The sequence below is a fragment of the Microchirus variegatus genome (genome assembly GCF_963457635.1).
Source record: "Microchirus variegatus genome assembly, chromosome: 13".
NCBI lineage: Eukaryota > Metazoa > Chordata > Actinopteri > Pleuronectiformes > Soleidae > Microchirus > Microchirus variegatus.
In genome coordinates, this window is record NC_139814.1 from 22,831,023 (window position 1) to 22,845,418 (window position 14,396).

The 14,396-nt window shown below is 41.9% G+C and overlaps 1 protein-coding gene across 1 annotated transcript in view; it reads left to right on the forward strand.

Moving 5' to 3' along the window:
• phf14 (PHD finger protein 14) overlaps window positions 1-14,396 on the forward strand; it is a gene marked incomplete at both ends in the record, with an annotated part of 87,257 nt that overhangs the window by 20,640 nt on the left and 52,221 nt on the right. The window contains 4 exons of the mRNA XM_083899581.1: window positions 1,985-2,091; window positions 5,272-5,367; window positions 11,610-11,719; window positions 13,185-13,316. Of these exons, the coding sequence (XP_083755707.1) occupies window positions 1,985-2,091; window positions 5,272-5,367; window positions 11,610-11,719; window positions 13,185-13,316 (445 nt within the window). The remainder of the gene's footprint in view (window positions 1-1,984; window positions 2,092-5,271; window positions 5,368-11,609; window positions 11,720-13,184; window positions 13,317-14,396) is intronic.

A 14,396-nucleotide genomic window follows, 5' to 3' on the forward strand; every position in this document is an offset into this window, starting at 1 on the left:
TATCTATCTATCTATCTATCTATGACTTTTGTAATTTAAGTATCAGGTATCCCCCCAAATAATGTTTATTTGCTTGTCTTTTGTCCCTTAATTTCCAGATTTGAACATTTACCTGTACAGTTAATATTGTGACAATGAAAAACCCTCACACCATTTATTTTAAAATCAAAATTCAACACTGTGTCAACACTATTTCACGGGCACCCCCCTTCCCCCCCCCTCTCTCTCTCTCTCTCTCTCTCTTGTCCTCCGTGCTGCTCTGATTGATCTGTTTCCTCCCTCGCTCGGCACTTCTGAGCGTTTTTTTTCCTGAAAAACACTTAAGCACTTGAATAGGCCGCGTGTGTAACCAGCATTTAATTTACTCCATTCTGCGTGTGTGTGCGCGCGTCTTTATATTAATATCCAAAGCAAACTTGTCATTATTTTTAAGTGTGCCTCCTTCATTTGCTTCATGGGTCGCCGTCCTCCCTTTCTTTCCTTAACAACCAGTTTATTGGGCTCATCTGTGGAAACATGTCCGTCAGCATTAGCCCTTTTAGCAGAGCTAACCTCCACTTTTCTAGGGTCTTGAGAAGCTGCTACAGCGACACTATTGCTCAAACTGACAACGTACAGTGTCCTCACGCCGCCATACGTCAACCCCGCCACCTCTTACTTGCTTGTTTCATGTTCCTTAAAAGGAGCTACACTCCTCTAATGTTATGTCTCATGTAGAGTAAGGAGAAGGACTGGGATACGTTTATAGCGGGTGTTGCTGTCACGCTCGCGCAGCGTATATTGATACTAATGATTGTATGAAATTTTAGTACGGGCAATAAAGTGCCAGCGCTAAATAAATGTGGGGGGGGGGAGGGGGGATACACAAATACACTGTGCTCGGCTCTGAGACTGGAGAACTCGCTGCACACTCAAGGTTCTTCCCCAGAGACCAGCACAGCAGTGGCTTGTGTGATTTGTAAATGTGACACATCACTTTCGATGTGCCACACTTCATCTTTATTGCAAAAGCATAACCTTATATTATTTATTCTCACGCGTGAATAATCCGCAACAAACAACAAAATACCTTAGTTACTTTGCTGTATGTTTGATTTTTTATGTTTTTTGGTACTTAATTAATCCCCGTAGGGAAATTACTAGAGCTGCAACTAACGATTATTTTCGTAATCGATTAATCGTTTGGTCCATAAAATGTAAAAAAAAAAAACGTTGATCAGTGTTTGTCAAACCTGGAAATGACAATGTTCTTGAATGTCGTTTTGCCCACAAACCAAAATGATTCAGTTTGAATGATTTCTTTATGTGGAGCAACGAAACAAAGAGAATATTCACATTTAAGAAGCTGAAACAATCAGAAATCTTGTTTTTTATCATGAAAAAATCTTCAAACCGATTATCGATTATCAAAATAGTTTGCCGATTAATTTAGAAATCGATGACTCGTTTCAGCTATAGAAATTACCCTTTGCATTAAACCCATCCCCGACTAGGAACCTTATGCATTTTAAACCGGCAACCCCTGGTTACAACCCCATTTAGTATAGAGGAGTAGACGCATTGTCCTCTTTGATGACACTACTTATTAATCCATGTTTCTTGAACTGAAAACATTGCATCAGTTTCCCTTCAGAGCAGATTAATGAAATATGAGATATGATAATGAGATATAACGCTAATATTCTGTTTATCCTTTGTTACATGCAGTTTACTTTAAAATGTCAATACATGTTGATTTTTTTTCTGTGGCCTGAATACTGTTTATTATTAGTAAATTGGGAATTTCATTGCATTTTCTCCATCAAAAGAAAAGTGATTATGGTCCCAAACGTGGACCAGCCGCAACCTTGAGAACATTCTCTATCAGCCAGAAACGAAGGGGGCCCCTATCTGCCATCAGTGCACTCTCTCTGTCTCTCTCATGTGCTTGTTCTTGGTTAAAGATTGCGATCGCGCCATTGATTTTTGTCCCATTGATATTCAGAGAGGAACATGCGAATGATCCAGATCCAGGACAACATCTCTGAACAGAAGAACTTGAAAGACAAGCTGGAGTGCGAGCAAGAAAAACTGCACGTGGAGTACAACAAGGTGAGCGGGCGGAAATCAATCATCTGCAGCAAACGAAACAGGGTTCATATATAACGCACGCGAGCGACAAAGAAGAAGAAGAAGGTCTCGCTGTCTGACATTAAACGAGTAAAATGATCACCTGAGGCGGCGACTGAAACACATAATTAAACATAAGGCCGTGTTAAAAGTTATCACCTGAAACAAGAACACCTGGTGGAGCTGTCGCACTTTTGATGTGTGACTTTGCTCCAAACTACCTGTGTCGCTCAGTAATTAAGCTCAACACAATCATGCATATTGATTCATTGTGTTCCAGGTTTATTTATTTCAGGTATGTTTTTTTTTTTTTTTTAACGTTTATTTAAAGATTCTTAATAATCGAGGGCATTGAGTTAGCCATAAGCGACTGGTTGCGACGTGCTTCAGCTTTAGTTATTAAAACACCGTCCCGTTGCATATAACAAATAACTCCTGAAGGGTATTTAATGTTATTTATGTCACAGCTAATCATGGCTATTAATTATGTAAAGCAATTCAGGTTCTTGCAGGTGTGCACTGAGCTAAATGTCAACGCTCACGATGATTCTCTCAATTAATCGGTTAATTGTTTGGTTTGATCAGTGTCTTCTAGAGCCACGGAATAATGATGTTCGCAAAGGTGTTGTTTTCTCAACAAATCAAAGTGATTTTAGTTTTAATGGTTTCTTTGTAATATTATGTGGAACTAATGATTATTTTCTTGAATAATCGAGTACTTGTCAGAAAATGTGGAAAAATATTGATTTTGGGTGTTTTACGAACACGAATGGAGCTCAAAAATCTTTTAATTATTAAAAAAACACTCAAACAGATTAATGGATTATCAAAATAGTTGTTGCAGCCCTTGTATGGAGCAAATAAAATGGGAGACAGTCGCATTTTAGAAGCTTGTTTTAATTGTTAAAAAAACAAACCGAGTAGTGGATTATTTAGTTTATGATTAATTTAGTAATCTATTAATTTTTATATCTAATAATCTTTGCAATTAGTGGCTATTTAGCCTTAAAAATGGACCTCGCGTGGTGTTAAGATGGCATAATACAAGCCACAGTTTTTTGAAAACTGTGTTTTATTGGAGATTAAGACTTCATGAAAACATCCTTTAAAGGGGACATATTATGCAAAATCAACTTTTTAATCATTTAAATCCTTATATTTGGGACTCTAGAGGTCCTATCAGTCGGCAAAGTGTGAAAAAAGACGACTCACTCATGTTTTTGTGGTCCTCGACTTCCGCACTCATTGGGGCGTCACTATGCACTAAATTCCTGTAATCACTGGGCTCCGAGGCGAGGGCAACTGTATCCGAAAACTGGAGGTCCGCGAAAAGTTCTATTCTTGGTTGCACAGTGCAGCACAGAGTTCTACACAAACTTCCAGCCTCAGAGGATTTATCTGTCCAGTGGATACATGTTATATATGAGCCTGCAAATGATCCCTTTTCCAAATGCTAACCGCTGTTAGCTCCCAGTAGCCTCTGTGGCTGATGTCATTTCCTGTCCCTTAAGTTTCGTTTTACAAGTAGTTATGAGAAAACAATTTTCTTGTCCCAGGCCTTTGTTTATGGCCGATAAGAAACTTGGTGATAGTATATTTTCTTGAAAAGCTCTTGAAAAACTCTTGATGAATTGATACCAGCGGTTTGTTTCCTGTCACGTTTAATGGACGATAATCAGTTTCACCACAGTGCCGTGGCCTTATTGCTCTACACGGCGAATCCCTCGACCGTCTCTCTCTTTCATCTCCTCTCAAACGCGACCTCTGCGAAGAGGCCGCCTCTCCATCTGTCAACGTGAGCGAGGGGGGGAGAAGAAAAAAAAAAAAGCCGGGCGGGAATAAAAGTCACGAGAGTTAATGTTGCGTTGCAGTTTTGTGCGGTGCGTGTTAAGGGTTATTAATGGAGTGTGCGTTGCTAATTGCGCTGCTTGAGTTGCTTTTACGCGGCTTCGGCCTTGGACAAAACGCCAGTGAAGGAGTTTCATTACAAGTGCGTCAATAACTGATGTATAGTGCGTAGAGCTCAGTACAAGGCTTTGCCCGCGAGTCCCGCACATCATATGTAATGTTGACATTGAGCACACAAAACTGCTTTGCCTGCCACGTCGCATTTATAAGGCTTATAAGGTTTTATAGCCACTTATGTTTACACCCAACTGTGACCCTTCCCATTACTGTTATAGTCCTGTGACCGTGATGCAATTCAATAGAGACAGGGTGACGCTTTTCATTAATCTTGCACAAATACAGCGCGGTGCCCCCCGTTTGTACGCTTGACGTTTGACAGCAACTTGGAATTTTGTCGCAGAGAGTTTGAACCAGATTCCGTTCAAGACGTTCAAAAAAAAAAGCTGACGTGCGCAAGTGCTCGTAGCTGCAGTCGACAAACGCCACTTCTTCATTGAACCTTATAACTCTAACCTTATACTTTAATGTCTTTTTAACCTGTATCCAGTTCAATACACGTTTACACATCGGCAAACTGATTTTGCCGAGACATAATATTGTCTGTGCTTTCTGAGGGGTTACAAATCAGCATGCCAGTAGATGATGATGATGTGACATCATCATCTACTGTGAAAATATTCAAAAAAACAAGTGCACATTTGCAAAAACAGAACACCAGTCACTAGTTGCTGACTCCACCAGTTTCTATTAGAAATGTATGCGCTTTCGGGTCACCTGTTTTCACATGAATAGTGAGAATGCATTGGAATTAACTTACGAATTATTCACAAGCTTACTTGATAAGCTTGATAAACAGCCGTTTATCTCAGATACTGTGGATGATCACATGTGTACGGTATTTTTGTTCTCAGTGGGGCTCAAGCTGAGAACAAATTGCACGCAGTCGTTGTACAGACAGCACGTTAATTAGTGAGATTTAAATGCGTCGGGGTCTGTGTTTTGATCACTTGAGTGGAACCAGCTTATGATAAACCAGGCTAACCAGACCCCGGCGCTGGACCCAGTCAACCATTTTTTTTTTTAAATTCCAACCCGCAAAGGAATTACATAAAATAAATATAATCTAATGAATACTTTTTTTTCCTATTTTTTTTTTTTAATCCTCACTTAAACAAAATGTACTTAATCCAACTTATTTCATCCGTGCACTCGCAAGTGAAGTAAATGATGTTTCTCGTCCTCTTCCCTTTGCAGCTCTGCGAGTCTCTGGAGGAGCTGCTGAATGTGAACGCACAGCTGCGCAGTGATGGCCAGGCCATGTGGACCCTGATGGGGGGAATCGTTGGCCAGGTACCACCACTACCACCACCAACACAATCTCTTACTACATCCACACTACTACCTTTAAAGGGGACATGTTATGCAAAATCAACTTTTTAATAATTTTAATGGGACTCTGGAGGTCCTATCAGTCGGCGAAGTGTTAAAAAAAAAGATGACTCGTCATGTTTTTGTGGTTTGCCTCAGTCTAAGTACAGGAGATGAAACACGCGATGTTGACTTCCACACTCATTTGGACGTCACAATGCGCAAAATTCCTGGAATTGTTGTCTCGCTGAGCTCCGCTTTGTTAGTAAAACATGCTAGAGTGCTGGCGAGGGCAACGGTATCCGAAAACCAGAAGTTCGCGAAAATTTCTATTCTTGGCTCCACAGTGCAGCACAGAGTTCTACACATACTTCCAGCCACAGAGGATTTATCTGTCCAGTGGATACATGTTATCTAAGAAGACAATGTGCCTGCTAGAGCCTGCAAATGATCACTTTCCCAAATGCTAACTTCTGTTAGCTCCCAGTAGCCTCTGTGGCTGATGTCATTTCCTGTCCCTTAGTTTTACTTTTTTTTTTAAGGTGCACCGAAAGAGATACTACTAAACATAGCGTTAAACTGCTGTGGTGCTTCATCCTTGAGGTATTTTGACCAAAGCATGTCACAGACATGTTCATTAGGACACCAGGGAACTAGTTTAACTTGGGGGAATAGGGTATAATATGTCCCCTTTAAGTCTTAAAAAAAACAATAGTTTTAGCAGAAAACAGAAACACTTCTTGCTCTGTTTTAGTTTGAAATTTTCCAGGGCAGCGTTTGGCAGAAATGAAGACCTTTTTTAGAATTAATGATGCAGTTACCCGCTGGTTTTTATCAGTTACTTCCTGCACAATAAGCGGGCGAATTAAAAGACACTTACGACACTCATTGCAGTTTCAGTTTCACCTCATTATTGGTTGCATTAGAGAAAATCCCTGAGATTACTTTTTTTTTTCCCCAACAATTGTTGTTTCTCTAAGCAACCAACTTTGGGAGGAGAAAATCTGCTTTCTGTTTTAATGGTATAGTTTGTAACATTTAAACTTAAGAAGAGCAGCTCCGCGCTCATAAAGCTGATGAGAACTGTAATGTTTACTTCCTTTTTAGGTATGCAAAGGCCACTGTAGTTCCATGAAATACTTTGGAAATGGCGGCATAAGCGAATTAATCCTCCATTTCCACTCTCACCATTAGATGTCACTAATTGTCTCATACTGGCCCCTTTTAAAATACATAATAGTAATGTTGTAGTATAGATGCAGCAGCTTTTACCAGGTACGCTTAAACATGTCCATCTGGACTGTACCAAGTCCAATGATTTAACACTAACAGTTACTATTCACTCATGGTGTGTGTGACGGCTGTGTTCTCCCACTTGTGTGTGACATAAAGCATCGTGATCCTGTCTCCAAATCCTGTTTTTTTTTTTTTTTATTAATTTCAACCCGCTACCTTCCTGTCTGTAATTCCTAACTTCTTCCACAAATATTTTTTGGTGGGTTACCTGCCAGGAGTGCGCAGGAACCCCCCCCTACCGATGTTCATAACAAATCCTTTTATTTAGCACTAACTGATTGACCTGTCATTTTCCATGAAGTCAGACCTGACTGTGAAGGTAAAAGCCATCTCGCAACCTCCTGTTCCCATAGCAACCAATTACCAAGATGTGCCACTATGGGCTTATGGGTAATTTAATGAATTTGAACTGCAGTATGCAGAAATAGACTCAGGTCTTCTTCTTTTTTCACCCGCTGAGATGACAGACTCAAACTTGAATTTATTTATGATGTATTTCTATATTTTAATATGATATCAAACCTCCAGCTCACAGCTGATCCCTGCAATAACTCAAGCTCCGCGCACAACAACAACAAGAGCAGTCCTTCTGTTTTATTGTGCGGGAGCTGCACCTAATACTCCACTGGTATTTACAAATATTCATAGCTGACCTTTGGTATTTTACAATATTAAATGAGACAATTTATAATTAGGTATTGTACTGGAACTCAAACAGTCAGAGAAAAACAATTTATATCTGAAAGTTCAACTGTAAACACATGACTGAGCTTAACGGTTTTTTTTATGATTCTTTGCTGTTGATGTTATTAATCTGCCTCTGTTTGGTCGTCGTGAGCAGAAAAAAACCTCTTATTTTTTGTATGCCACGTCCTTCATCTGAAAAGAGGCTCTGTCAAGTATTAAAACCACGTTCCTGAGAAACACAGGGACGTTTGGAGCCCAACTCATCTGGCAAAGATCTGAACGTAACAAGCATTTGTTTATATTTAAAAGACTAACTTAACCCCTAAACCACGTTTGTCCAGGTTAAAACGAGTGTATATGGTTATCTAGTAATCCAGTCTCTGGCTAAACACCTCCCATAATACCTGAATTTTCGCATTAGCTGGCTCATCCCGGGCATTTGTCGCTAACCGTCCTCCTCTGGCCACACCCCCAAAATGGGGCGGGGTCAGAGTGGGTACGCAGCACTTCTATTTATGTCGGATGCCGCAGCAGAGCTGCATAAATTCAGCGGAATTCAGCTCAAGTGGGAGAGGAAGTAGAGGAATTAAACATCCGACGTTCTACTTTTCAGAATAAAACACCCCGTGTTGACACGACATCGTATTTCACTTCACAGAAAGAATCCTTGCGAGCTCAACGTGCTACTGGTTATTCAGTCGGTAGAAATACTGCTCTGTGTGTTGTGTTTACTACCAGTACTACTACTAATAATAATAATAATACTAGACCTGAAAGAGAGAGGACCAAATACTGAGGGACGGATAGAATATTTTACATTGTTCTGTAAAGTGTATTGTACAGTAGTCTGACTCCCACATGGGTTGCGAGATAACCGTTGTGCAAAACAAAATAAAAATAATAATAATAATAACAATAAAATTGCATAATTTAAGACTGGGAATTGTTGGACATTAAATTTCCTGTACCCGTTATAAGATGTGCTTCACAGGGCATGTTATTGAGTGCGTTTGTGATGGTCAAAGTCTGTGTGCGCATGTTTTACTGGCACTTTAACTGTGCAGTTTTACTTTATAACTCGATTTTACACAAAGAATCTATCTGAGAGTGTACTAGCTCAGCTCTGGCTGAGAGGGCACTCATGGAGCCTTGTGCCCAAACACACTGTTCTTTTGTGTCTCGTATTTTCTGACCTGAACTGAGTTAATACGAGAAGCACTGATGGTTTCTGCATCTGAGCAGTCGTTACCATGGCCACTGCTCTTGTTTTCCCCCAGATTCCAGTTTTGTCCCTAGAAATATTATACACACAAAGGTATGAAATGAAAAGAAATGTAAATTCACCGCTAATCTTTCGTTATTGTAGCAATGATTGAAGAGTGAAGTGGAAGATGGGCTCTTATCTTGTTGATGTAAATATGGCAATTACCCTCATCTACAAGGAAAAGGCAGCTCTTTCTAATAAAGAACACAATCCTGAAGCTTCAAAACACCTTGTTTCCCTCACCAAATGTAGATAATGTTACGTCTTTCATTGTACATTTTATTCATGTGCAGCCATTGATGACGATTTTCTTTATGAAATGTGACCCTATAGGCACCTCATGTACCGGTTTCACAGCGTCTGCAGTGTCTCATATACTGACTAAGTCCCTTAAAAGCCTCATTAAAAGTATCCCGGTGTGGGCCGTGTAGATAAATGGTCAGATGATGTTAATATGGTGGTGAGGCAGCAAAATGGACAGGAAGGAGAAGTAGACTGGCAGTGAATCTGCAACGACCGCCATAAATCACCTAATTATGAGCGTGCATGGTTTAAGTAGCAACATCAGTCACAGCACGGGCCGCTTTTGTGCCATCTATCTGCCAATTTTTCATCTTCTATTTGTCATCCTGCCTGAGCATTTGCAGAAATTATTGATGTCCCCAACGGAGACTCTCATCCCTCTTTCACTACACAGTCGCAGTGTTCTCGCTCCTTATAGCGGCTCGAAGTTTAGCACTTGTGGCAACTTCTCCCCCCCAAAAAAAAAATGAAAGAGAAATAAATAAATAAATAAATACACAAACCCTCGCTCATTTTCCACTGGTCTCTGTCAAAACACTGTGAGGCTCAAACAGCTGCCAGGGGACTGATAGTATAACAGACATAACTGTTAAAATGCAGTCCACTTCAGTATCGATCAACGGGCAAGGGGGGGAAAAAATCGTTACTAAATAGACCTTCAAGTAGATTAATTTGGGTTGAATCGTCTGATGCAACTCGGAGCTGAAGGCAAACCCGAGGACAAACAAGAGGCCGAGAGACTGAATTAGGTGATTTGTTTGTCAGGCTGAACGGACTGAGACGCACTCAACCATCCAGGTTTTCTCTGCAGTCTTTAACTACGCACAGAGTTCAAGGGAGTTCATACAGTTATCTGGGCCAAAACTAGTTCTAGTAGGTCAGGGTGCACAAAAGTCACAACTGTTCCAGAAGTACCAGTATCTTCTAGAAGATATTTTCATTGTGCAGTTGCTTAAGTCTGAATTAATCATAAAGGACTTAAGGCCACATTATACTTCTCCGACTGCTAATGCGTTATCCGACTGCGTAACCACGGAGACCCCTCTACCCTTCATACTTCTGCGTCGTGGTGACGGATACGCACTGCAATTTCGCTGCGCAAGGTTGTTGTGCTTCTGGCTACAGTGAGCAACGGCGTCCGAGAGAGAAAGACTGTTGTTGTTGAAACAGTGGCCGTTTCTCACTTTTTCTGTGTCACGGAACGCAATTTTAAGATAATTTGAGGCGAGAAATTGGCCATTTAGAGTCTAAACATGTGCTGTGTGTGTTAAGATATGACGTATTTATAGTTTGGCAGCGACGTTGTCGGCGGTGATCAGCCCCGCGTCTGTGAACGCTCGGTGCGCACTGTGAGCCGGCACAGAGCAGCTTCGCTCGGCCTGTCCTGAGGACCAATCGCAGCTCTTGCAGTCTCCGTTGTCCCTTGACGGAGTGACGGGCACTTAAAAAATATTTTTTGCAGTCGGAGACGACGCAGAGGCTCTCCGACAGGCTCTGCGTCACCTACGCAGAGCACTTTACTCGGGAGTATAAATTGGGCTTTGAACAGCCTTTTATGGCTGTAAACCATAAGTCCATAGACAAAGTCCGCGTTTTTAGAGGTTGTGGCTAGGGTTAGGGTTTGGCTAGGGTTAGGGTTACTAAGTAAGGTTAGGGTCACTTTACCTAAGTGACACAAACTTACCAACTGACAGCAGCAGAATGTATTGGTAGATCATAGAGATGTAGTCATGTAGAAGGGGCTTTAGAGCTCAAAACTGTCAGCCTGAGCGGGTTAGGGTTGAGTCCTTCAGCTGAAACACACAGCTTATGTTTAGCGGAGATGAAAGAGCCCTGTTATTTTGTCACCCCGGCTTGATATTCATCATTTTACCATACTGAATGTGATGAAAATGCAGAAAAGGCGCCTGCATTGTTCTGTTCCGCTGTGTTTTCCCCCCGGAGAGACACAGCTGCGTGACAGGAGACCAGACAGCTCCGAGCTCGCCCCGTGGACCTGATTGCTTCCGCTCACTGTTAGCTGTGGAAAATGCGCTTTTTTTAAACAGCTTTATCTGTCTGATAAAGCATGTTAACAATGATGAAACTGCTCCGTATCAGTGCTGGAGATACCTTCTCGCAGTTGGACGCAGGCAGACTGCAGTCCAGGTCGAGGAGATAACCTCGGCGGCTCCTTGTCCTTTGGTCACCGTGTCCCTCATCTATCAGGTGTCCCTTCGGGGATGTTCCCTCTGTGCTGCAGGCAGCGCGTCCAGGCTCAGATTAGAGCTTCCTCCGAGGAAAACTTTGTCTGTTTAGTGTCAGACTTGGTCCCTTTGAGATAAGTTTTCTAATTAACCTGCGTGGCAGCAATGCACCTGCGATGCAGGGAGAATAAACAGTATATCTGCTGCTGCTGCTGCTACTGTCCACCTGCCGCATACAACAGCTTCCCCTCACAGCTCTACTATGCAGGAACTTTACATGCACACTTTATTTTGACGGTCAGTAACCCTGATCTTAGTCATACTTATAGGGCTGTTGAGTTCTTGTATCTTGTACCTGCGTGTATCAAACCCCCAATAAGCTACTGGTCTGCCCTTATACACTATTGGTACCTTTCATTAAATTAAGTGACTGCCATGGGAACATTTTAATGACATGTTTACATTTATTTTCCCCCTCATTTTGTTAGAAACTAAACACTCCAGCTGTCCTGAAAGCCCCCAAAGAGAGGAAGCCCAGCAAGAAGGAGGGAGGAGGAACCCCGGGGAAGGCTTCCAGTCTGCCAGCAATCCTCTACAGGTGACCACACACACACACACACACACACACATTATCTGGACAAATGTTACAGGATCTCATCAATGACGATCGAATCATAATGTAACGATCGTGGAAACCGGGGGGAGCGCTTGATTCGCCGTGTTGTTAGCTTGTTGTTAAATATCATTAGATGCCTAAGGCGGACGCGGCGCGCTTTACTGCACACGTCCATCACTTCACCACCCTTTGTTAATTTCTTCTCGCAGCACTCTAATACAGTTAACATGAGTGTTCTGACCTTCAACAACCTTTCATTAACCTCGACTTTCTCTTGGCGACGGAACTGCTCCATAGTTTGTTGCTCGTGTTCTTCTCTTACTGTTTTATATCCACCACTGCTGCTATTAATAAAAAAAAAAAAGCAGTTTATTTGCTGCTCAACTCCCTGCTGCAGCGCCTCCAAAGTAATTTTCAAGTTTTAAGTCCTGCACTCCACCAGCTCCAGATATTCATTTACCAGGTCTTATATTCTCTCATAGCGCTCTTCTTTTCATTTCTGTGTGTGCCCTGCAGTCTCAAGCCCTTTGACAGTACAGTAGCTGACGTTGGCGTTCTGTTATGTTGTGGTAGTTCAGAAACATCTTTTATTTTATTATTACGATTCATCATTGAACGCAGGTGTAAGTGTGAATAAATGACTACTCTAGTTTAACCCTTCTGTTACCAGTTGCAGACAGGATTTGGCATGCGTATATTTGATTATCACAACTCTTAGACTGTTTCAAAAACTATGGACTGGCGATCTGTCCATGATGAAACCGGTCTTTCAACCTATGTCAGCTGAGATTGGCACGCGATCCTCATGTGGAGGATAAAGTGGTAGAAGAAGGACGGACGGATATTGGAAAGCAGAGAAATAGAGCTTTGCCCCCGTATACTTGTCATTACGGTAGAACCTCAGGACTTCTGCGGAACGACCGCCCGTTTGCGACGTCAGCTTCTCAGTACCGTAATTCCTAAACGGTTGAACAGCTGCCAGATATCGAAAGTGAAAGTTATCTTGGGAAAAGGAGCAGAAAGGGGCAGTAGCACTCACTCAATGAGGATTTTTTGACAATACTACAGCCATAAAATCAATATAAATCCAGGCGGCCTGATTTATAGTACCTCTCTGAATGACAAACTGGTCAATAAGCCCCATTGTTATTGATACCCTCTGCCACGGAAGTTATGTTTTCTTCGCCTTGGATTCGTCTGTAAGTTTGTCCTTCCGATAGCAACTTCCTGTCAACAGTTTTTGACGCATCTTGTTCCCTTATAATGGGCAACTGTTTGTTGAAAATCAATGCAGAATCGGTGTCATCTTAACAGATCATTCAGATAATTTTTAGTTTCCATGTGTGATATCTCTGACTTTATGATGGCTCTCATCACGGTGTATCAATCGTCTTATAAAGTAAAGGTTAATCATACTAATAAACAGCGTTCTGGTGTGTCTCTGCAGCTGTGGCATCTGTAAGAAGAACCAGGACCAACATCTGCTGGTGTTGTGCGACACCTGCAAGCTCTACTACCACCTGGGCTGCCTGGAGCCACCACTAACACGCATGCCCAAGAAGACCAAGAACAGCTACTGGTGAGAGACACGGGTACACTGTATACTGACCTGTGCATGGATTTATGAAGGAAAAACGCATGTTTTTTCAGTCATGCAGCCCAAGAAACCACTGTTGGCTTCACATACCGACAGTATAAACCAGGCTGTGCGTTTGAAGCTGAATGAATCAAAATCTAAATTGAACTGATTTCATTTCTCGTTTGTTTTTACTTCTCTCAGCGCTCTGACTGTTAGCGCTGCATAAAAACTGATTGAATGTGCATTGACAGTAAAATAATAATAGCCGTTGTCGTCGACGTTATCGCCGTACAACATTTCCATTACGGGAATGTGAACATGGAAGCTCTGCACCTCGGGATACGAGAGTTTCTATAAAATGCATATTCAGTCTGATTCATGTTTGAGTTCCAGTGGTGGCGCCAGGATTATCAGGTGACCTGCTGAGATGGTGGATGGTGTGATTTCAGCTACCACAGTTCCTTATTAAGAGAAGACATTCAGCGATAAAAGGAAGATGATGATCTTTATTCTGTCTTTGGGAGATGAATAAATTCAAGGGCGATGTTTGGTGTCTTTCCTGGCCAACTTCATAAGGCTTATGTTGCCATAGTGACGGTGATGTGGTGTCTGCCATGTCCACCGTTGTTGGGTGCACTCTGTTGTTGTCTGTCTGACAAAAACAGCAGAACCTCGGGGAACGGCCTTGTCCTAGATCTCCGTTTGGATGCAGCACCAGCTAAGTGAAGCAGTGGAGGCATCAACGAAATAAAATGGACATGAACACCTTTTGCTTTATTAGTTTAAAATGAGAAATATTGAGTGTGGATGTGAAAGATTCTTGGTTTCTGTAAATGTCACTTTTATCTGATAGTGTTGTGTTGATGGTGAAGGACCTTGGATAAGGTTTGTGACTCCTTTTTTTTTTTTTAAATCTCCATGACTCTTCACCTTGTGCCTGAAATGTGGTGGGATGGTTTGATCCGTCGCTGGCACTAAATCACAGTAACGACTCTCGTCTCCTCTCAGAATGTACGACGGCCGCCTTTAAGGGTTCCAGAGTGTAACCTTAGGACTTCAACGACACCGTACTTAAAGCAC